The 26,033-nt window shown below is 42.7% G+C and overlaps 1 protein-coding gene across 1 annotated transcript in view; it reads right to left on the reverse strand.

The window, feature by feature from the left end:
• Positions 1 to 11,271: 11,271 nt before the first annotated feature.
• The window catches only part of LOC141108699 (histo-blood group ABO system transferase-like), an 85,928-nt gene continuing 71,166 nt past the window's right edge, over positions 11,272 to 26,033 (reverse strand). The window contains exon 5 of the mRNA XM_073600567.1: positions 11,272 to 12,767. Within this exon, the coding sequence (XP_073456668.1) occupies positions 12,089 to 12,767 (679 nt within the window). The 3' untranslated portion in view covers positions 11,272 to 12,088. The remainder of the gene's footprint in view (positions 12,768 to 26,033) is intronic.

Raw genomic sequence — 26,033 nt, forward strand, 5'->3', positions numbered from 1 at the left:
TTGCAGGCGACGGGAGGGGACATTTCCCCCCCCTCCCACCGCCATCCGGTGCTTCTCCGGGCTCTCCCGTGCCATCAGGGACCCTGAGAAAGAATCAGACACTGCCGGATGACTACCATAGAGATTTCTGGCGACCAGATGGTCACTAGTCATCTCTATGACCTTCGGAGGCCTGGGCGAGACGTTATGATGGCGGCTGGTAAGCATGAGCTCGGGGATTTTATTTTTTCGATCTCATGCCTTCCAGCCTGGAGGAGAGATGTGGGGTCTTATTGACCCCGCATCTCTCCATAAAGAGAACCTGTCACGAACCATTCCTATTACAAGGGATGTTTACATTCATTTTTAATAGGAATAAAAGTGATTTTAAGAAAAAATTTAAAAGTGTAAAAAAAAAAAAAAGTTAAAACGCCCCTGTCCCCGGTAGCTCGCGCTCAGAAGTGAACGCACATGTAAGTCCCGCCCACATATGTAAATGCCATTCAAACCACATATGTGAGGTATTGCTGCATGTGTTATGCCCCGTACACACGGTCGGATTTTCAGATGGAAAATGTCCGATCGGAGCGTGTTGTTGGATATTCCGACCGTGTGTGGGCTCCATCGGACATTTTCCATCGGATTTTCCGACACACAAGGTTGGAGAGCAGGAGATAAAATTTTCCGACAACAATATCCGTTGTCGGAAATTCCGATCGTGTGTACACAAATCCGACGGACAAAGTGCCACGCATGCTCAGAATAAATAAAGAGATGAAAGCTATTGGCCACTGCCCCGTTTATAGTCCCGACGTACATGTTTTACGTCACCGCGTTTAAAACGATCGGATTTTCCGACAACTTTGTGTGACCGTGTGTATGCAAGACAAGTTTGAGCCAACATCCATCGGAAAAAATCCATGGATTTTGTTGTCGGAATGTCCGAACAAAGTCCGACCGTGTGTACAGGGCATTAGAGCGCGAGAAACAATTCTAGCACTAGACCTCCTCTGTAACTCTAAACTGGTAACCTGTAAAAAAATTTAAAGCGACGCCTATGGAGATTTTTAAGTACCGAAGTTTGGAGCCATTCCATGAGTGTACGCAATTTTAAAGTGTAACATGTTGGGTATCTATCTACTCGGCGTAACATCGTCTTTCACATTATACAAAAAAATTGGGCTAACTTTACTGTTTTGTTTTATAATTCATGAAACTCTTTGTTTTTTTTTTTCCAAAAAAAGAGTTTGAAAAATTGTTGCGCAAATACCGTGTGAGATAAAAAGTTGCAACGATCGCCATTTTATTCCCTGGGGTGTCTGCTTAAAAACATATATAATGTTTGAGGGTTCCGAGTAATTTTCTAGCAAAAAAAAATAATGAATTTTACATGTAGGAGAGGAGTGCCAGAATAGGCCCGGTATGGAAGTGGTTAAAGGCCTTCTCCTTTGCTTTTATATGCATTCTTACATCGGAGTTAAGCCACCCAGGACTTTTATTAGCTCTTTTAAATTTATTTCCCATTGGGATGCACTGGCTAATACCTTTTTATTCAATACGCTCTTAAAGGACTCCCATTTTTTTTCCTCCATGTTCTTTGTTCCTAGGATTTTATTCCGTTTTAATATCTTCTAGCCAGTGGCATGGGCGCCGCCCCCCTCCACCCACAGTGCGACGCCGGAGACAGTGCACTTATGGGAAGCGCCACGTCTTTGCAATCACGAGATTACAGACGCGGCACTTCATTTGTGGGCTTTTATCCTGCCTTGCCGCGCTTTCTGAAGCGCCGAGTAGCTTCCGCCCGGCGCTTGTAGTATCTATTACTACGGCCGGGCGGTTTGATTGACATCCGAGTTTGATGTCATTAACTGTTTTCTCTGTCCCGTTGTGCCCGGGAGAGAGAAAACCGGAAGTATGAGGAGCGGACTCCTTTATCGACGCTGTGGAAGGAGACACCTCAGGAGAGGACAACACACAGCAAGGTAAATACCACTGTGCTTCTGCGGAGAATGGGGTGGGGGGTTTGAGGGGAGACAGGCTGCATTTGGTGGGACACAGCCGCATGTAAGGAGGGACTCCGCTGGGGACACCCGAAGGCATCTGGTGGCAGGGGATGTGGCTAGTGACTCCCACTGATTCTGCATTATGGTTGAATGATTTAATTTTATATTACAATGTAATAATAGAAATAATAGAAATAAAATAGAAATAATGTTCTTCAATCATCCTGACACCATAACAACCATGGTGCCGGGATGATTGAAGTGCTAACATCAGGTGTTTGGAATATCTTTATCTGCTGATTGTTAAACTTTCTAGAATACACATATTTGTTATTGTTGCCCACTATTTTGCTGAAACCACGCCCATCTAACCAAGTGGGAGGGGTCAAAAAGGAAGGGCGGGGTCTGGCGCCCCCCCATCCTAAAACTTCACCAGCTGCCACTGCTTTTAGCAAGGAGCACAGTTTAAGGAAGTTGGCTCTTTTGAAACTCAGTGTCTTTGTATTACCCTTGTGTTTCCTATTGTGTTTCCTATTTGTGTGATTTATGCTGAAACTACTTGACCTGTTTCCGAAGTTGCCCCCCTTTTCCATGTCCGCGATTAGGTCTGTATTAATAATCAGTAGGTCTAGTAACGCGTTGTTTCTTGTTGGTGCATTTTAGGGCCAAAACAACTAATCGATTAATTGACAACTAATCGATTATGAAAATAGTCATCAACTATTTTCATAATCGATTAATCGGCCAGCCGATTAGTCGGCCTGCATACAGAATGCATTATTTGTTTACATATCAGGAAATACAGTGCAGCACACATACAGCTCAGTACACCGTTCATACATGTCAGTAAGTGCCTGAGAACCTGTGAATGTGTGAGGAGCAATGCCTCATGGGACATGTAGTTCTGGCAGAAAGTGAGTAGTTCTAAAAGGCAGAAGTTTTTTTTTGTTTTTTTTGTTTTTTTTTGTTTTTGTTTTTTTTTTTACCTTGCTATAGGTGAACTCTATATTACACTTTGCAGCTTGCTATTGGGACACTCTGAAGGCAGGAGGAGCCAGAAGAGCTGGTGGGGGACCCCAGAAGAGGAGAATAAGGGCTGTTCTGTGCAAAATCATTGCACAGAGCAAGTAAGTATAACATGTTTGTTGTAAAAAAAAAAAAAAAAAATCACTTTAAAGACTTTGAAGATCAGCATCTGAACCCAGAGAACGTGAAGGCTGATAGACTGGAGGTAATAGAAGGCATTACAATTACATTTAAATTAAACTTTTACCAGTATTGTGCATTATATTTAAAATGATCATATCCATGAAAAAAAAAAGGTCTTGGCTTTTAGTACTACTTCAATATAAAAGATTTAGATCTCCCTTCCACCCTTCATATAGCTTCATGTCTGCTCCTAGTTAAAATGCCCACATATCCTTATGGGTGTATTTATTTATTATTATGATATAAGTAATATATATTATTACTTTCACTGTTTCACAGTATAAATGAACCCCTTATAGTAACAATTATCTTCTCTTTTTGTACTATTAAGGGCTAATTTTTTTTTTTTTAACCCCGTGAGCAGGGGCGTTTCTAGGTCTACAAAAGATCTGGGGCTAGAGCCCATAGCAGCATAGTAAAGAAAGTGGCATACACATGTATATACAGTAATATACGTGTGTGTGTGTGTATATTGGAGTGAAGAAGTGTGGCGCTAATGGGTAGTGGGACTCCTGTCGCTAAAACAGGTAAAAAAAGTGGTTAGGAGAGAGTGAAAACTCCTTTAGTGTAAAAGTGTTTGTAAGGTATACATAAAAATATATATTGGGTAATAAACACAGTACAAGTGAAAACCCAGTATGTGTTGAAGAATATAAAAAAACTCAGTGAAAAAGAAAATTTAGAAGAAACTAGTTAAGAAAACAATCAAAAATACATGGTACAGCAAATACATATCAATGTCAGGTGAGCTGAGTGTGTTAATCCACAGAATTGGAGTTCAATGGAGGTGGTAGATCAGAAAAAGAGCACCGGTGTCCCCAAGGGGAAAAATATAAAAAATATATATATATACAGAGGAACTCAAAAGTCTTTTAAATGGCAAGATGGGATAGTCTCATTCAGTCCCACAGGTAATTAGATGTAAACTGTCTTCTCAAGAGGTAACCTGAGGGTTATTGAGGAAGGACCCGACCAATGTGTTGGATCTTGGCTCAAATGGATAATTCTCACCAGGAGACAGGCAGAAGTAAAAAAGCAAAAGAATGCCCTTACCAGATCCGGTGGACTCACAGGCCGTAGCGGTGAGTCAAACGAGCCTATACCGTTAAACGGTGTGGGGTAAAGGTGTGTGGGAGAACTTGTAGACCATCTTGTCAGCAGTCCTCATACGAAGCACCGATTTGGAGTCCGGGATCCCCAGGGTATGGTTCCAATCAGCAGATCACCGTTTCCTCAGAAAACCATCATATGTGCAAATAGGCAAAAAAGGAAAAAAAAGGAAGAAAACTCCACATAGTGTAAATCCTTAATTAGCAAAAAGCATAAGAGCATAAGAGCACTTTATTTAGGGAGTGTACTCCAAAAAAATGTTGTTACAAGCAAGGGGCGGTAAAAACTCGGCCCAAAATAAATTAAAAACCGGCATAAAAGTAATAAAAACAGGCGCAGTGGATGGTGGTGGGGTATAAACATAAGACCCGACGCGTTTCGCCTCCCAAGGCTTCTGCTGGGGTATGAATAAGCCCCCCACACACAACTGCGCTTTATATACAGAGAAATTGGAGTGTAACAGCTGATCAGCGCTGTTACACGGGACAACTTCCGGGTTCGGCAGCGTCATCCGTGACACACCGGTCACATGACTTTATGTGGCCAATCACGGGCTAGAGCGGGTGGTTAGAAACCAAGCCTCACTTTTGACCACCTATAGACAGAGAAGCAATCCCATTCGTCGTATGTGACGGTCACCTGATGTAGCAATGACGATGGGACGCTCTAAAGTGCGTGTCAAAGAGAGGAGGAAGTAAAAGCCTAATGGATAGAGGCGTGGAACGCACAACACGTGTGTGTATATATCCCCAGAGAGCCTCTCCCTTGCATCAGGGTCCCCAGACAGCCCCCCACTTGCATCAGGGTTCCCAGAGAGCCCCCTTACATTAGGGTCCCCAGAGACCTCCCCCTTAAAATCAGGGATCCCAGAGAGCCTCCCCCTTGCATCAGGGTCCCCAGAGAGCCTCCCCTCCCCTTGGGGACCCCTGCAGAGACTAGGTCCCCAGATTCGGGGCTATAGCCCCAAAAGCCACCCCCTAGCGACGCCACTGCCCGTGAGGACAGGTGATACAAAAAAAAGGCCTGCTTCACACCAATGCATTTTTTGGTGCTTTTTTCAGAAACCCACTACAGTTCATTTAACATGGTTTCCTATGGGACATGTTCACATCTATGCTTTTTTTTAGCCGCTGCTTATTTGGAAAGGGTCAAGGACTTTATTCAGCGCAAAACTGTGCTTTTTTTGCTTTTTTTTTTGTTCAATAGACTTCAATGGAGAAGCTGCAGAAAAGCATGTAGTGCGTTTTTGCAGGGATTTGCATTTTTTTAATCTGCCCAACAACAAATTGGCCCAAAAAAAACATTAAAAAATGCAAAATGCAAAGCGCAAATCGCCGCAAAATCGCATGTGCACAAATGCAAAACGCACAGCAAAAAGCACTGTAGTAATGGATCAAAAGCAAACTGCATAGGTGTGTAGTGTGAACCGAGCCTTATGCTGGCCATACACTTATTGATTTTCGGATGAGAATATTCATAAGAAAAATCTTTGTACATTCACTGAATTAACCGCTTGCCGACTGGCTCACGCCGATATACGTCGGCAGAATGGCACGCCTGCGCAAACTGACATGCCTGTACGTCAGTCCGCAAAAGCAGGACTGCGTATCGCAAAAAAATGCCCTGGTCATTAAGGGAGTAAAATCTTCTGGGGCTGAAGTGATTAAAGAATGTCGTTTGAAAAATTTCTCTTGCTTTTAACGTTGTTTTAAAATGAATGTAATTTCTGAACGAAAACCACATACACTGTCTGAAAATTCCTTTGACCAAGAAGTTTTCTATTCTGTTCCTTCGAATTTTCCCATCACTGTGGTCGAAAACTAACATTGATTTGACTGCACTAACGATTAGAAAATTGAACGAGCATTCTTAAAATTCCATTTTCTTTGAAGAAAGACATTGGGGGAGATTTACTAAAACTGCAAAATGCTAAATTTGCGCAGAAACCAATCAGCTTCCAGGTTTTCTTGCCAATGCTTAGTTGAACAAGCTAAAGTTAGCGGCTGATTGACTACCATGCATAGCTGCACCAGATTTTAAGTGTTCCCATTTTAGTAACCCCTCCCCCATTGTTTTTGTATGGCCAGCATATAATATATTACAGTTCTGTCTGAAAATCTGCAAAACAGTCTTTAACAGTCTTTAACTCGGGTTTAGGTGCTTTAGTCAATGTACTACTAATGCCCCCAATACTACCCTCTGAACTTTTCAGCCATCTTCTCTCCCAGCCGAGCTGCACCCTCCCCATTTAGGTGCAGTCCGTCCCCGCTAAAGAGCCGGTAACCGACTGAGAAGTCGGCCCAGTTCTCCAGGAACCCGAACCCCTCCTTTCTACACCAGCTCCTCAGCCACTTGTTACTTCCCTAATCTCCCGCTGCCATTCTGGTGTGGTTCCAGGTACCGGCAGTATTTCTGAGAATACTACCTTGGCGGTCCTATTCCTCAATTTAGATCCAAAGTCCTTAAAATAGTTTTTTAGGACACTCTATCTTTCTCTGAGTTTGTCATTAATAATTGAGTCCCCTACCACCAGAATATGTCTTTCCTTTCCCTTGGCGTTACCCCCAACCTCACCGGAGGAGTTATCAACCTGGCTGCTAGGGGCATCACTCTGCTCCAGCAATGAGGGTCCCTGACTGGTTTCTGCAATATCACGCAACACACTTAATGGGATGTTCCAGACCAGGATCAGCCTCACTGACTCTTTCCCCTTTACCCTTCCTGACTGTCATCCATCTACTCTGCTCTGGTGCCTGCACCTCTTTGTCTCCATCCGCTTCTGTGCTGGCCCCTGCCGGCACCTGCCGGGTATGATCCCAACTCTTCTTTGGTATGGAGAATCTTCTCAGTGTTGACAATTGCTTCCCTAGATTCAGAACCTCGGCTTCCAGGGAAACAACGTGCTTACATTTTGCACAGCAGTATTTGCCCTGGATCGGATGATCAAGGAACGCATACATGCCGCAAGATGTACACCGAGTCGCATCTCCATACTCGCTGGTCATCGTACCACTAATTTAATGAGGATTGGGAATTATGCTCTGTCCAATTAAGTAACAACTAGCTTCCTGATACTAATACCCAACAATACACAGGTACTCACAGCACACGGGTACTCGTAGCACTCGGGTACTCACAGCACACGGGTACTTTATTAAAAATGTCTTCTTCCCTTGCTTCTTCCACTGGTCTCCCTATGGCTTTTCCCTCTCTGCTTCTTCCTCTGATCTTCTCCTCCTTCCTTTGGTCTTCCTCCTGCTTCTTCTTCCTCTGCCGCCGACCCGCTGAAGATTAAAAAAAGAATCTCTTAGGATGGGGCGGATGAAGTCATTCAGAGACCCCACCTCTTGTGACTTTACCATCCGCGGCATGATGGGTCCGTATTGTCACAAGGGGCGGGGTCACCAGATGACGCCATCCAGTGGCCACACCCTATAGTTATATATAACATGTGCACCATGGAAGCGGACAGATCAGCGGGCTGCAGAGGAGGGTCATTTTTGAATCTTCAGTGGTTCGGTGGTGGAGGAAGAAGCAGGGAAGGAGAAGTCGGGGGAAGAAGAAATTTTTAATAAAGGACTTGTCATAAACTGGCAGATCGCCGCCATTACTAGTAAAAATAAATAAATAAATAAATAAATAAAAATGCTATAAATCTATTCCCGCTATAACTTTTGCGCAAACCAATCTATATATGCTTATTGCGTTTTTTTGTTTGTTTTTTGTTCAAAATTGTCGCTCTTGCTTTTTATTTATTTTTTTTTTTTTTGCGTTTTTATAGCGCAAAAAATAAACTCAGAGATTATCAAATACCACCAAAAGAAAGCTCTATTTGTGGGGAAAACTGCACAACCAAATACTTTCGTATGCAACAAGATGTACAGATTTGAAGGGTTATGAATTGTTTGCACTTATAAAATATGTATTTTGAGTCTGCAAAAATCAAACTTAAAGCAAAAAACAATCAACTTTTTATTTCAACATTAGTATAAACATCTGGTATATTAATGTGCTTCTGCCCAAAAAAAGGCATGGAAATGATGCTCCAGCATTTGACAATATAGTTTATTTAGAAGGGCCCTGCTCAAAAGAGCTTACAATCTACAAGGATATTACACAAAAAAATAGACACATTGATAATATATATATATATATATATATATATATATATATATATATATATATATATATATATATATAGTCTTTCTACTTAGAACCTTCAATTTTGGCACAGGCCTATATCATTTCCCTGAGGAAGCCAATGCATTGGCGAAACATGTAGGAATTGATTACCTGTACTACTGGCCTTCTAAACACCCAGGCCCGATCTCTTTTTTTTCCCCCTTTTTATAAATCAAATATATGTACTGTATTTGTCAAACACACCTGTATATTTATACATTGATGTCCATGTCTTTTTTCCTATATATGTAAATAAAGTATATTGATATGTACCCATTGTAATTTTCTTTCTCTCTATTCGATCTCTATTAATATTTGCTGGTGGGGAAATGTTAAGGCTGATTAGAGTCCTTGCCCAATGGTGGTGGAGTGTGTGTGTGTATATATGTATATATATATATGTGTGTATATATGTATATATATATATATAATATCTATATTACATTTAGACAAGGCCCTGAGTCGGGAGTTATGTTTAACAACATAGGGAGATCAACAACTTCTCTACATGAAGTGGCATGTTTGGGATTCGAACCCAGACCATCAGGGCTGCTTTGCAGAAGTGCTAACCTGTAAGTCACCGAGCTGCCACATGTGTGACCCTCCTACACATACAGTATACTGAATTTCTTTGGCCATATACCGTAGGTGGTGGAATTACATTAATCAGGAGTTATCCTTCTTGAATTATTCTGTGATATTTGGTGGTTCTTAGTGTACGAGTGTAGAATAGTGATGTTACCCTATGATTTTCGGGAATGACAGTTTTATTTCTGATGTTTGTACACACATCACATTTTTTGGGCTCAAATTAGGATCATTTGGAAATAAAAAAAAACACACAATTGTGAATCATTTTACATTTGCACCAGCAATGGTATTAATTGTGGTTTGTAAAGACACCTGTGTGAGTTTGGGTAAAGATTTTTGTGAGATGGAGAGTAATAAAAGTGACAGAGAATTCTTCTTTTGTTAAAAAAAAAAAAAAAAAAAAAAATATGAAAAAACATTCCACATTTCTAGCATTCTTCAAAACAAAATAAATGATGAAGCAACATTGTTCCAAGGGCAATTTCTTTGAGAGAAAGATACATTTCATCTCAACATGAAGCAGATTTATTTGGGGAAGCTACAATTGTACCATTAGAATCAATGGCTGAAACTTGCAGTGGGCTACATAGCTCATTTTCACTACCCCAAAAACGCTCTTTAACCACTTCCTGCATGGCCTATAGCAGCATGACAGCCGGGCAGTGGTTCAGTTATCCTGACTGGACGTCCTATGACATCATTCAGGATAACAGCCAGCGCGTGCCCATATGAGCGCGTAGAGCAGCAATTGGTGGTGCGGCGTGTCGTGTCAGTCTAACACACCGCAACACCGAACTCGGTAAAGAGCCTCTGCGCTCTTTACCGAGTTGCCACTAGGTACAGCTACGACGGTTCACCCAGGGGAGCCAACCAGCCACAGTATAACTGCGGCGGCTGGTCGGGAAGGAGTTAAAAAATATACCGCATATTTCAGTACCATTTAGGCACTCATATCATGCTCTAAACATTATTTCCATGTGCAATTCTCCAGTTTCTTAACAAGAGTAAGGGTTTTGGCACTATCTGTTTTCTGGAAGCTATAGTAAATTCGATTTTGGGAGTATTTTTTTCACCAGCGTGATAGTGAATTCCGTTTTGGCGCTAATTGCTACGATCGTGTTAATTTGAATGCTAATTAGCACGCGGCGCTATAGTAAATAACCCCCTATGAGTTAAGTCCAAGAAGCTGCATGACATCTCCTGGCAGAGGTGTAACTAGAACCTTCAGGGCCCCGATGCAAGAAACCATGATGGGGGGCGCCCTGACCCACCCTTCCATCTGAGCTCCAGGCCTCCAATTTTGGGAGGGCATCCATGGACATCCTCCCAGAACCCTGCCTCCCACGTGTCCCCTGGGACATGAATCCAGCGCAATCACAGCAGCCCTTTACCATGTGATCAGCTGATCTCATGTAAACAGACTTTGCTGGTTATCAGAAGTGCAGCCTATTAGTGCCACTTATTAGTGCTCATTAATGCTGCCTATTAGTGCTCATCAATGCCATTTATCAGTGTCCATCAATGCCACCTATCAGCATCTATTAGTGCCCATCAGTGCTCAATGCCTATCAGTGCTCATCAATTCTGCTTATCAGTGCCCATCAATGCTGCCTATCAGTGCTCAATGCCCATCAGTGCCACCTATCAGTGCTCATCAGTGCAACCTATCGGTTTCTATTAGTGCTGCCTATCCATGCACAATGGCTATCAGTGCAACCTATCAGTGCCCATCAATGCTGCCTATCAGTGCTCAATGCCTATTATTGCCCATCAGTGCTGCCTATCAGGGTAACCTATCAGTGCCCATCAATTCTGCCTATCAGTGCTCAATGCCCAGAGCGTGTCTCTCTCATACAGCTCACAGCCGTCATGCGCAGTTCTCCCTCTCTCCTCTCTCACACAGGATGAGAGGAGACAGTCAATCTGCTCCTTCTTCAACCCCCCCCCCGTCTCCTGTGTGTACCCTGCGGGAAGTGTGAGCTCATTAGCTTCAGATTTGACTTCCCACAGAGCACACACAGGAGAGGGGGGGTTGGAGAAAGGGCAGATCGTCTGTCTCCTCTCATCCCATGCGAGAGATACTCCAGGATCTGAAAGGAGAGAATCATGCAGAGCTGCTATGGCTACCCCTCCCCTCTGCTGCCCATTCACAGAAGCCTTGGTATTTTGTGAATATGTTCACATAATACCAAGGCTTCTGTGATTGGGCAGTAGGAGGGGAGGGGCCGGCATAGCACCTGCAGCGACTCTTTTTCTTGATGCAGGGCTTAGAAGCATTGTGCTCCTGGAACTACAGCCATGGCTGTCTTCCGGGAGAACTATAAAGCTGTCAGATATTAATAATAAGCTAAGCCCAGGAGTTGTCATGCACCTCACTGGACTTAACTCCTTTTTTACAAAAAAGCTGAATTCCTGGAATTCAGCTTTAAGAATTCGACACATAACTTTAAAGTGGTTGTAAATCCTTTACAACTACTTTTTGCTACAGGTAAGCCTATATTAAGGCTAGCTAAGCCTATAATAATGTAGCTATCCCAGATATCTCCAAAACCTGCACAGTTTAGGAGATATCCCCTGTATCTGCCAACGTCATTGGCACATGTGCACTGAAGCAATGGCACGTATGTACCGTTTCTTCAGTGAGCGTGCCGTTACTGGCGGTAGTGAGGTCATCGTGGCTCCGGCCAATCACAGCGCCTGTGACCACGATACCCAGAAGTAACTCCGGGAGCAATGTCGTCGGCCAGAGCGGTGTACGAGGACAGTTGCAGGGGCTTCGATCTAAGGTAAGTAATTCATAATGAGCTAGTATGCTATGCATACTAGCTCATTATGCCTTTGTCTTGCAGGTTTTTTTTCCCTAGGGTTTACAACCACTTTATTGAGGGTTAAAGCCACATTATATGAATTTCAGGGTTACAGTTATATTCCACCCTTTAATTTATACATTTCCTGAGTGTAAATGAAAAAACAAAAAAATCTTGTTTACATTCTGGAGAAAGTGCTCGTCTGCTTCAGATCCTGATATAATTTTTTGGAACATTGATATATCTCTTTATCGGTACAAATTTTGATTCCCCAAAATATTGGTTCCATGAATACTCTGGAGAGAGGACCTTTGTAGGTTTGTAATACAGGAAATATCTGTTTAAATAGCTTTCATCATGCCAACGAGCCTCCATATTCTTTGCCTTATCTGCGAGCATGGCATGGTGGCAGTGGTTGGTCAGTTTGTAGACCTCCTCTATTTTTCCCCCAAAAAAGTTGCCAGTGTAGTAAAAATCCCCCTCGTCTGCTGGAATATATCCTGCAGACTGTGGTCTGCGTTCATTGGGGAATTGTGTTCGTGGTACTCCAAAGAAACCTGGGTGAATAACCCCAATCACATCACTCAGGATCTCAGCTCCAATGTGGTAAGTAAATTTCATGTCGACATCAAGGCAGACTAAATAATCCACTTCAGAGGTGAATTGTACAAGTGCAAAATCTCGGATAATTTGCATCCGTCTCATGGTGATGTCCTGCCATCTTTTGTAGGAGGGGGCTTCTATAACAAATAACTGTCTATTCTGACCAAGGGTTATATTAGGGATGTTATTGGGCTCATCAGTGAAGACATAGTAATTGACCCGATATCCCACCATAAAGAACCATTCAGCTGTTTCCAGAAAAGTCTTGATAAACTGAACATATCTGTAAAATAAGGCAATAAAAACGTTTTTGATTTAGTTTGGTTAATTAAAATGCTTATTATGCAATAAAACAGTTGATGATCTCTATATAGCTATGGTGGTCAACTTTCTTGATATATGAAACCGTTAAGAGCAGACCCTGACAAGACCAAAGGGCTACAGAAAATATTAAATACATGTAATACTACAGAAAGTTACAGAGACTGTAGACAAGCTATATGAAGCTACAGTATAGGGTTAGAAATTGTGGACATTCATTAGGAAATTGTCATAGACTACAAACAAGCTATAGGAGTGGTTGGAGACTGCAGTGATTCTTCTGGAAACAGTTAAACACATTACATAGCACTACATTACATTGATACCAGGAAGGCTTTTAGATGGCTGATGACCAAACTCAAAGATGGCTGCCAATGGGTGGAGTTTTTTTTTCTTCCCCAAAATGTCGTCTAGCTATGCTGGAGCTGTGTGTCCCCCTTCAGATGATGAGATGTGATCGTGATCTTCTTCCTGTCTACTTAACTTGTTATGTATTCAGTTGCAGACAATACGTTCATAAAAGCCACCCTGAGGGTGGCCCAGAAATGTAAACTCATTTATTTTTAGTGGATTAGTTTACTAACCACTTATGTGTTTATTCAAGCATTAGCTAACTTGGCCACTGGGTGGCACTCTGAGACTAGAAATGTCTATCTTCAGGTTATCAAGAGAAATACATTTTAATTTTCAATTTCCACAAAAGAAAAGATTTCAAGGAACATTACACACATTGTGGATCCTCCGCTGTGTAGAGTACATACAAAGAACATAGTGAATAATGAACAGAAAGAAAACAGAAGGCATAAACCAATAAACTTTAAAGTTTTATAATGAGCTGCATTGTCTGTGCAGATAGCCCCGAGCATATATTCAAAGTGCATTTCTATACACCTTTTTGTATACTCCAGGCATCCTACAGAATGAGGGTGATAGCCCATCGGAGAGCTATATGGTAAAATAAGTGTATTGTATACTTTTTACCTTAACAATAACAATATGACTTGTTTAGTTTTGAGGTTTGCCTCTCATATTTGTGAGTTTGGACTGCCTCATCCAGGGGGAGGAAGGTCGCACTATCTTTCGTACAAAAGTAAGCTTTCTCCCTGAAAAGCACAAGTAAAATAAAGAGCAGGCACAAGGCCAAGAGAAAGTAAATAATAAGAAGAAGGAATTGAAGGGGGAGAGGGGATAAGGACTCCAAGACCTTCACCTTCCAGAAAGCATCCTAATCGGGTAGTGGCTGAGGATGAAATATTTGATCCATGGGTCCCATATTTTTCCAAACACTTTCATTTTGTCATTTAAGATTGCTGATGCTCGTTTATCATAATCCAGGAAAGTTTGAGCTTGAGCTGTCCAAAAGGTATGATGGCTGACTTCCAATACTTGCCAATAGTAATTTTCACAAATACAAATGTGAAGGTAATAAGTCATTTCTGATTTCTCAAGGCTTCCTCCACCTCCCTGTTTTTTTCTGTTTTGGAGACTTGGTCAAATCAACTTGGATGAGGGTATAAATAAAATTATACACTCTGATCCAAAATCTCCTCACCTTAGGACACTGCCACCATATATGGTATGCTGTCCCTTCCTGACCACAGCCTCGGAAAAACTATGAAGGTGCCCCCAGGACATGGGTAGCCAATCTGGCCAGTACCATATACCAACTCAGTAAAACTTTATAATTTGCCTCAATGATGGAAGTATTGACAAGAGACCTCAAAGCTTTCTAAACTATTGAGTGTCATTCGTCTAGCTCAAAACCTTCCTGCAGATCCTGCTCCCATTTTTCCATATTACCCTGTTTAGCCAAAGTACAGTATATGTTAGAATAGGCAGGGCCGATCCTAGGGTCACCGGCGCCTGGGTGCACAAATATTTCTGGCGCCCCCACATGGGCGGGGTCATCTTACCAACTCCTCCCCTTTACAAATGTTTCTATGGCAACGACTCAAACACAGAGATTCTCCCCTAAGAAGTCTTTGTTACCCTAGGATCCTCCCATGATCTTTTAACAATAAAAAAAATACAGGAAGAGCGTACACTAATGAGACCTGGAGGGAAGTCTCTCTGATGCACACAAAGAGGGCTTCTGTTAGAGAGTCTTTTAAAAAGAGCCCCCAGACATATTACAGGAGATGGTCAGAGACTGCAATCATGGTACAGGAGATGGTCAGAGACTGCAGACATAATACAGGAGATGATCAGAGACTGCAGACATAGTACAGGAGATGGTCAGAGACTGTAGTTATGATACAAGAGACAGTCAAAGACTGCAATCATAGAACAGGAGATGGTCAGAGACTGCAATCATAGAACAGGAGATGGTCAGAGACTGCAGACATAATACAGGAGATGATCAGAGACTGCAGACATAGTACAGGAGATGGCCAGAGACTGCAGACATAGTACAGGAGATGCCCAGAGACTGCAGACATAGTACAGGAGATGCCCAGAGACTGCAGACATAGTACAGGAGATGCTCAGAGACTTCAGACATACTACAGGAGACGGTCAAAGACTGCAGACATAATACAGGAGATGATGAGAGACTGCAGGCATAGTACAGGAAATGGCCAGAGACTGCAATCATACAACAGGAGATGGTCGGAGACTGCAGACATAATACAGGAGATGATCAGAGACTGCAGACATAGTACAGGAGATGGCCAGAGACTGCAGACATAGTACAGGAGATGCCCAGAGACTGCAGACGTAGTACAGCAGATGGTCAGAGACTGCAGACATAATAAGAGATGGTCAGAGACTGTAGTTATGATACAAGAGATGGTCAGAGACTGCAAACGTAGTACAGGAGATGGTCAGAGACTGCAGACATAGTACAGGAGATGATCAGAGACTGCAGACATAGTACAGGAGATGGTCAGAGACTGCAGACATAGTACAGGAGATGGTCAGAGACTGCAGACATAGTACAGGAGATGGTCAGAGACTGTAGTTATGATACAAGAGACGGTCAGAGACTGCAATCATAGAACAGGAGATGGTCAGAGACTGCAGACATAATACAGGAGATGGTCAGAGATTGCAGACATAATACAGGAGATGATCAGAGACTGCAGACATAATACAGGGGATGATCAGAGACTGCAGACATAGTACAGGAGATGGTCAGAGACTGCAGACACAGTACAGGAGATGGTCAGAGACTGCAGACATAGTACAGGAGATGGCCAGAGACTGCAGATATAGTACAGGAGATGGTCAGAGACTGCAGACATAGTACAGGAGATGGTCAGAGACTGCAGACATAGTACAGGAGATGGTCAGAGACTGCAGACATACTACAGGAGATGGTCAGAGACTGCAGACATAGTACAGGAGATGCCCAGAGACTGCAGACATAGTACAGGAGATGCTCAGAGACTTCAGACATACTACAGGAGACGGTCAAAGACTGCAGACATACTACAGGAGACGGTCAGAGACTGCAGACATACTACAGGAGATGGTCAGAGACTGCAGACATACTACAAGAGATGGTCAGAGACTGCAGACATACTACAGGAGATGGTCAGAGACTGCAGACATACTACAAGAGATGGTCAGAGACTGCAGACATACTACAGGAGATGGTCAGAGACTGCAGACATACTACAGGATATGGTCAGAGACTGCAGACATGTTACAAGAGATGGTCAGAGACTGCAGACATGTTACAAGAGATGGTCAGAGACTGCAGTTCCAATGGATGTTAGTAGATAATGGCCGATCGGTCCTCTCACCTGACCCAGCGATACAGCAACGGTTCCTCAGATCAGGAGTCTGCTCACGCTGAATTGCCCATGGTGACTCCGCTGGGTAGCACCCAGATCTGTATTCCGGCAATGACTCCATTCCTTTGTCTGCCAGGGATGGCGCCAGGCTGTGTGGCTTTCCCTCTGGTGGCGCAGGGCAGCGGGGTTCTCTCTTTGATGGTGTTCTCTCAGCACTGGCCTCTCCCTTTGGAGTCCTGGGTGCACTTCCCTGAAAGCTTTCCCGGGATCCTGTCTCTCTCTCTCTTTCCCATTCAGCTGAGCATGCTGTGTGGGCTGCAGTTTCCGTGTTACAGTGGGGCTGCCAGTCCTCGGGACTATATGTCCCACAATCCTCTTCTCTGCTCCTTTTTCTATTCTGTTTCCTCCCTGGTTGATATGAAGGCGGGGGAAGAAACATAGTGGGCAGCTGTGCTGGCTAGCACCACTCACTAGTACAGTAGCACGCGCGAGGAGGAGGAGAGGGAGGGAGGGGGGAAAGGAGAGGGAGAGGGAGGGGGGAAAGGAGAGGGAGGGGGGAAAGGAGAGCCCACAGCTGCAATGGCTTCACTATGGTTGGGGTCACCCCCTTTCCACCAACTATAGTCGCCCCTCAGTACAGACCCATCTTAACTACATATAGACCCCCCTCCGTCAGTGCAGAACCGCACTAAGTATAAACCCCTCCCTCAGTACAGACTTTACTCAGTACAGATTCCCCCAGGAAACCCCCCTCCATTAGTACAGACCCCCCCAGGACAGATCTCCCTCTCCATTAGTACAGACCCCCACAGGACAAACCATCCCTCCATTAGTACAGACCCCCCAGGACAGACCCCCTCTATTAGGACAGACCCCCCATTAGTACAGACCCCCCTCCATTAGTACAGACCACCTCAATTAGTACATATCCCCCCTCCATTAGTACAGACCCCCCAGGACAGACCCCCCCTCCATTAGTACAGACCCCCTCCATTAGTACAGACCCCCCTCCATAAGTACAGACCCCCCAGGACAGAGCCCCCCTCCATTAGTACAGACCCCCCCATTAGTACACACCCCCCTCCATTAGTACAGACCCCCTCCATTAGTACAGCCCCCTCTCCATTAGTACAGACCCCCCCATTAGTACAGACCCCCCATTAGTACAGTCCCCCCAGGACAGATCCCCCTCTATTAGTACAGACCCCCCATTAGTACAGACCCCCCTCCATTAGTACAGACCCCCCTCCATTAGTACAGTCCCCCCCATTAGTAAAGACCCCCCTTCATTAGTACAGACCCCCCAGGACAGACCCCCCTCCATTAGTACAGCCCCCCCATTAGTACAGACCCCCCTCCATTAGTACAGACCCCCCATTAGTACAGACCCCCCTTTAGTACAGACCCCCCTCCATTAGTATAGACCCCCCTCCATTAGTACAGACCCCCCTCCATTAGTACAGACCCCCCATTAGTACAGACCCCGCCGCCCGGGTGGAGAGCAGAGCAGTTCAAAGCAGGCAGGAGTGGGAGACACAGAGAGGAGAATGTTTCAGGCACGGACCGCCCCGCCCCCTCCGCACGACATCACTGCGCGGCTGGTCTCTCTCCACACAGAGACCAGCCGCTCTGCCTCCGATGTCATCTCCGGCTGGCAGCTGCTCTCCTTCTCTGACAGGAGGAGGGAGGGGCTTGAGCAGCAAACACAGCAGCGCCTTTCTTCTTGGAACACCGGCGGAGAGCCGCCGCCGGACACAAACAAGAGGAGGAGGAGGAGGGAAGGGAGCACTCTGGCGCTTCAGCGCCCCCAGCTCTCTCTGACGCCTGGGTGCACTGAACCCCGTGCACCCCGTCTGGGATCGGCCCTGAGAATAGGGGAAATTAATTTTCTAGTAACCTGTTATGGGATAAATTAATCTTTTTCTATAAAAGATTCAACTATGTGATTTTTCACAGCGGTTTGTATGTCATGTCCCTAGGGGGAGCACTTGCACCCGTGTGCGACCACCCAGTTGACCAACTTCAGGTATATAATAGACTGATGACTGGAAATGAATTCATTATTCCATGCAGGCCAGGAGGGACGGTGCTGCATTTACTTTTTTTCTCGGTATTGAGTCCTCGCCTTTCCTGCACAATTGCAGTCAGGTTCCCAACATCTAATAAGCCTTACAAGCTTAACATATCTTACAGTCCACACGAACTACAACATTGTACAAGGTAAATTACACCTTTTTTTAATAATCACATTATTCCCCATCACATCACATTCTAATGCCCCGTACACACGGTCGGATCTTCCGACGGAAAATGTGTGATAGGACCTTGTTGTCGGAAATTCTGACCGTGTGTGGGCTCCATCACACATTTTCCATCGGATTTTCCGACACACAAAGTTTGAGAGCAGGCTATAAAATTTTCCGACAACAAAATCCGTTGTTGGAAATTCCGATCGTGTGTACACAAATCCGATGGACAAAGTGCCACACATGCTCAGAATAAATAAAGAGATGAAAGCTATTGGCTACTGCCCCGTTTACAGTCCAGACGTACGTGTTTTACGTCACTACGTTCAGAACGATCAGATTTTCCGACAACTTTGTGTGACCGTGTGTATGCAAGACAAGTTTGAGCCAACATCCGTCGGAAAAAATCCTAGGATTTTGTTGTCGGAATGTCCGAACAAAGTCCGATCGTGTGTATGGGGCATTACACACACACTCACACATTTTGGTTGTTTCACCATTTAATTGTTTATTTTTATCTTTTTTCACTTTTTAGTTGTTGTTACTATCATAACTTTTTTACTCAGTGTCTGCATTAGTTGGCACACACTACGCATTTTTCAATCACTTAATGCATCACTTAAGCCACTTTAACACACTGTACCCAGTGCACGTTTTTGACTGTGTTAACTGTCAGTCTTGCACATGTACACTTTGCAGTTCCCTAGCACTACATCCAGTTTATGCCATGATTTATGAACCATGAACACTTTTTTTCTTTTTATATACCATTATAATGTTTCATTATATTATTATCCAAATTTGGTTAGTTATTTTCATAGGACGCATTACCATGATATATTTATTTATATTAAGACAACATATCCTTTGCCAGTCCCAACATATACATTTAGAAATACCTACAATAATACTATTGATTCATTTCTTCTAATTGACGATGGCTATTATGGATGTTCATTGCAGGTGCATGCTCCTCCGCCCCATGGGGGGCGCGTACTGTGTGGTTCTTTGCAAGCCCCTTGGGGTCAGCCCTCAGACCCTCCGGTTTTTCTAACGGTTCCTATCCTGGACTACACAACATCTATTCCACTCTTAAGCGGTAAAAACATGCCATCATAGTTCATTTAATGTGATGAAGTATGATATATTTCATTAATTTTGAATATATGCAATAATATTTTTTAGATCTATTTGTCACCCTGAAGAGACTGTATCTAGGTCTAAACGCGTCAGCATTCGTATCTTTTATAACATAATGGAATGTAATGATGTGTACCATGTGTTTTTTATATTGGAATGTTGATGAAATATAATGATGTGTACTTGTGTTTTTACTGTACTGTGGAATATGAATTGTGTTATTGGATTAGAACCTAATATAATTAATTAAGCCATGTCATTGGACATTGTTTTCCAATAAAATATTTGCTTACATTTATCAGACTACTTTCCTCGAATTTGCATATTGCTGTTTTAAAGCCCTACTGGGGAAATATCTTTCCAAAAAATATAATATACATTTCCGGGGGGTGCAGCCCTCTTTGTCTCTTCCATGTGCCTTTTTCCCATTGCAACTATGTGATTTTACCTAAAATGTCATTAAAGGTCTGGTGGTCATATTTATTATTATTTAACTTTTGATGTATTACCAGCTACCCATGAAATCTTAGCTACACAATGTGTAAACTCATACAATTCCTTGAAACAGTATTCATACCCCTTGAAATTTTTCACATTTTGTCATGTTGCAACCAAAAAACGTAAATGTATTTTATTGGGATTTTATGTGATAGACCAACACAATGTGGCACATAATTGTGAAGTGGAAGGAAATTGATTAAATGCGTTTTTTAATTATTTACAAATATCTGAAAAGTGTGGCGTGCATTTGTATTCAGCCCCCTTTACTCTGATACCCCTAACTAAAATCGAGTTGAACCAATTGCCTTCAGAAGCCACCTAATTAGTAAATAGAGTCCACTTGTGTGTAATTTAATCTCAGTATAAATACATCTGTTCTGTGAAGCCCTCAGAGGTTTGATAGAGAACCTTAGTGAACAAACCGCATCATGAGGGCCAAGGAACACACCAGACAGGTCAAGGATAAAGTTGTGATGAAGTTTAAAGCAGGGTTAGGTTATAAAAAAAAAAAAATTCCAAGCTTTGAACATCTCACGGAGCACTGTTCAATCCATCAATCGAAAATGGAAAAAGTATGGCACAACTGCAAATCTACCAAGACATGGCAGTCCACCTAAGCTGACAGACCAGACAAGGAGAGCATTAATCAGAGAAGCAGCTAAGAGGCCCATGGAAGTTTGTGAGAAGCCTTGTGGGGAACACAGCAAACATGTGCTCTGGTCAAATAAGACCAAAATTGCACTTTTTGGCCTAAAAGCAAAATGCTACGTGTGGCAGAAAACTAACACTGCACATCACTCTGAACACACCATCCCCACTGTGAAACATGGTGGTGGCAGCATCATGTTGTGGGGATGCTCTTCTTCAGCAGGGACAGGGAAGCTGGTCAGAGTTGATGGGAAGATGGATGGAGCCAAATACAGGGCAAATTGGAAAACCATTTATAATTTTTCTTTCCACTTCACAATTATGTGCCACTTTGTGTTGGTCTATCACATAAAATCCCAATAAAATACATTTACATTATTGGTTGTAAAATGACAAAATGTGGAACATTTCAAGGGTTATGAATACTTTTTCAAGGTACTGTACATAGCAGTCCATATTTAAAATATTAATGATACACAGAGAATAAAGATAAAAATGTGCATACTTAAACTACTATTGATTATGGCTATATATTTATATATATATATATATATATATATATATATATATATATATATATATATATATATATATATATATATATGTAGCGCCCACTTACTTAGGTGTGCGCTAACTAGTTAGTGAGGGTTAGTGTTAGGTAAAATTTCCAGTGCATTACCCTATTGGTTTAAGCTTGGTTGGGTTTGATTTGGTTGGGAGAAGTGACAGAGTAGAACTGGGGGTGTGATCACCTGTATTCTGTTAAGATTGATGCCCCGTTCTTCCAGTGAGAAGTGCTGGAGGGAAGGTGATTTGACACAGGATGCAGTTAGTTTGTATGGGCTACCCTGAACCAATCATTCATTTGAGTGGGCAGGTGCTATCAAGCCCATATAAACTGTGGGTCACATGCTCCAAGGGTGGATAGGAAAAGAGTTTGGCAGAAGAAGACAGCATGTAGGAGTTGGTGCAGCTCAGGAGCTCTTCCCCTCTGGGGGGGGGGGGGGGGGTGGAACGTGCCATGCAGGGAAGAAGGTGGCTGGAGATGGGAATGTGATCCAGAGGAGCAGCCAGGATGTGACCTTTAGGGGTTCATGCTTGAAGGCCTGGGGGTGTAATGCTCTCAGCGCTGGATAGCACCAGATTGTGAACCTGAAGGCCTGAGGGTTCAGAGACCTCAGTGCTGGATGGTTCATTTGCTAAAGACACTTAAAGAATCTCCAGGAGTCATGGATCAGACATTACCGTATGGGATGGTTCTGAACATGCGGAACAGGAAGTGACTGTCAAGAGGATGCGGTAGATGGGGGCAATCTCGGACTTTTCCTGAATCAACCAGGGAGGATTGCAGAAGTCAAGATGGGCAGGTGAGGCCTAGCTCTTCTTAAAAATCTGAGTCCCAAAGTCCCAAGGTGTCATTTCAGAGGGGCGTTGTCGGTTCACCAAGAGAAAAGGTTATAACTACCAGTACAGGAACCAAATATTATAGAGGCAGCTATAATATATATATATATATATATATATATATATATATATATATATATATATATATATATATATATATATATATATATATATACATACAGTGGGCAAAAAAGTATTTAGTCAGCCACCAATTGTGCAAGTTCTCCCACTTAAAAAGACGAGAGAGGCCTGTAATTGTCATCATAGGTATACCTCAACTATGAGAGACAAAATGTGGCAACAAATCCAGACAATCACATTGTCTGATTTTTGAAAGAATTTATTTGCAAATTATGGTGGAAAATAAGTATTTGGTCACCTACAAACAAGCAAGATTTCTGGCTCTCACAGACCTGTATCTTCTTCTTTAAGAGGCTCCTCTGTCCTCCACTCATTACCTGTATTAATGGCACCTGTTTGAACTTGTTATCAGTATAAAAGACACCTGTCCACAACCTCAAACAGTCACACTCCAAACTCCACTATGGAGAACACCAAAGAGCTTTTGAGGGACACCAGAAACAAAATTGTAGACCTGCACCAGGCTGGGAAGACTGAATCTGCAATAGGCAAGCAGCTTGGTGTGAAGAAATCAACTGTGGAAGCAATAATTAGAAAATGGAAGACATACAAGACCACTGATAATCTACCTCGATCTGGGGCTCCACGCAAGATCTCACCCCGTGGGGTCAAAATGATCACAAGAACGGTGAGCAAAAATCCCAGAACCACACAGGGGAAACTAGTGAATGACCTGCAGAGAGCTGGGACCAATGTAACAAAGGCTACCATCAGTAACACACTACGCCACCAGGGACTCAGATCCTGCAGTGCCAGACGTGTCCCCATGCTTAAGCCAGTACATGTCCGGGCCCATCTGAGGTTTGCTAGAGAGCATTTGGATGATCCAGAAGTGGATTGGGAGAATGTCATATGGTCAGATGAAACCAAAGTAGAACTGTTTGGTAGAAACACAACTCGTCGTGTTTGGAGGAGAGAGTTGCAACCAAAGAACACCATACCTACTGTGAAGCATGGGGGTGGCAACATCATGCTTTGAGGCTGTTTCTCTGCAAAGGGAACAGAACGACTGATCCGTGTACATGAAAGAATGAATGGGGCCATGTATCGTGAGATTTTGAGTGCAAACCTCCTCCCATCAGCAAGGGCATTGAAGATGAAACATGGCTGGGTCTTTCAGCATGACAATGATCAGAAACACACCGCCCGGGCAACGAAGGAGTGGCTTCGTAAGAAGCATTTCAAGGTCCTGGAGTGGCCTAGTCAGTCTCCAGATCTCAACCCCATAGAAAACCTTTGGAGGGAGTTGAAAGTCCGTGTTGCCCAGCGACACCCCCAAAACATCATTGATCTAGAGGAGATCTGCATGGAGGAATGGGCCAACATACCTGCAACAGTGTGTGACAACCTTGTGAAGACTTTCAGAAAATGTTTGACCTTTGTCATTGCCAACAAAGGATATATAACAAAGTTTTTTGATATTGACAAAATACTTATTTTCCACCATAATATGCAAATAAATTCTTTCCAAATCAGACATGTGATTGTCTGGATTTGTTTCCACATTTTGTCTCTCATAGGTGAGGTATACCTATGAAGACAATTACAGGCCTCTCTCATCTTTTTAAGTGGGAGAACTTGCGCAATTGGTGTCTGACTAAATACTTTTTTGCCCCACTGTGTGTATATATATATATATATATATATATATATATATATATATACATAAATACATAAGATTTCTAAATACTCTACATTTTTCAGTTTCTACAATGTCATGTTTTATTTGATAAAATCCTGAAATATATAATTTCATTTTTTTTTTTTCTCTTGGTTTCAAGCTCCTTCCAAAAAAGATTTCTCCCATGTTGATTCTTTGGCTGTCCTTCTTCATTTCAGTGAACAATAGAGGAGCTATCATTGAATGGGGTATACAAGATTTTTACTCTCCTCATCTGGGCAAACAGATGTGGCCTCATTCACAATACGAATGTGTGTGATTTCTGAAGTTTCGTAAAAATAGACCAGGGGTTTTACTGAACTTTTGTCCTGTTCATAGGAAAAGAAAACTATGTCTAATTTGACAGCTTTTCAATGTACCTGAAAAGAAAACTATGTCTAATTTGACAGCTTTTCAATGTACCTGGGATTTCCCTACTTCCAGGTCTATTTACTAGACAAATTTCTCCATTGTTCTAGGACAGTGATGGCGAACCTTGGCACTCCAGATGTTTTGGAACTACATTTCCCATGAAGCTCATGCACTCTGCAGTATAGTTGAGCATTATGGGAAATGTAGTTCCAAAACATCTGGGGTGCCAAGGTTCGCCATCACTGTTCTAGGATATTGGATGCCAACAGTGGGGTTGACTCACTAAAGGCTAATCCAATCTGCACTACAAGTGCACTTGTAAGTGCAGTCGCTGTAGATCTGAGGGGAAGCTCTGCTGGTTTTATCATCCAATCATGTGCAAGCAAAAATGCTGTTTTTTTATTTTCCTTGCATTTCCCCCTCAGATCTACAGCAACTGCATTTCTAACTACACTTGCAGTGCACTTCCTAGTGTACAGTGTATTTGCCTTTAGTAAATAAACCCCAGTGTCTCCTTATCTTGAAAAACAGTCCATCCAAGGCATTTTATCATCAACTAGGAGAGGATTTCACATTAACCAAATCTTTCAATCCTCCATAATTTATCCATCAGGTCGGAACTCTTTTCTGTCACGGGGTCTTTCCCTTAAGTACCCTCTCCCAGAATGCACAGCAGGCAGACCACACCCACTGACTTATTTTCCGGGCAGGTAGGCACTCAATACACCCAGCTTGCTGCAATTTCCAACCTTGGCTGAAATAAAAGGGCGCCATCTCCAGGCCAAGGGGAAAACCACACAACGAGCCAAGCTGAAACAGAACCAGTATTTATAATAATCACAGTCTGAGTTAAACTACAGCCTCAGACAACTAAATTTTTACTTACAGCGTCTGTATTAAAAATACCAGCGCTACATTTAAAATGAGAGAAATTATAAAAATATAATGTTTTAATCATAGAAATTCTAACAGGCACCTGCAAAAATTCAGACCTTAGCAAACAAATCAAAAAAGAACACAGAATGGGCTCACAAGCAGAACCCTCACACATTGTATATTGGTAAGTTTCCTCAGCAATAACACATATCTAAGACTGATGTACCAGAAATTAAATATATATCAGCATAAACATGAGATTACAAACATCAAAAACATGTCACTGTTAGCAGTTTGAAAGAAACAAGACCAGCTTTGATGTTGATACTATCAGTCTTTATCCAGTTGATTCTTAAACCACTTTGGTGCGCAACGCTGTACTCAAACAAAATTGACGTCCTTTTTTTTCCCCACAAATAGAGCTTTCTTTTGGTGGCATTTGATCAGCTCTGCGGTTTTTATTGTTTCCGCAATAAACAAACAGAGAACAACAATTTTGAAAA

This window comes from Aquarana catesbeiana, linkage group LG09, assembly GCF_042186555.1.
Source record: "Aquarana catesbeiana isolate 2022-GZ linkage group LG09, ASM4218655v1, whole genome shotgun sequence".
NCBI lineage: Eukaryota > Metazoa > Chordata > Amphibia > Anura > Ranidae > Aquarana > Aquarana catesbeiana.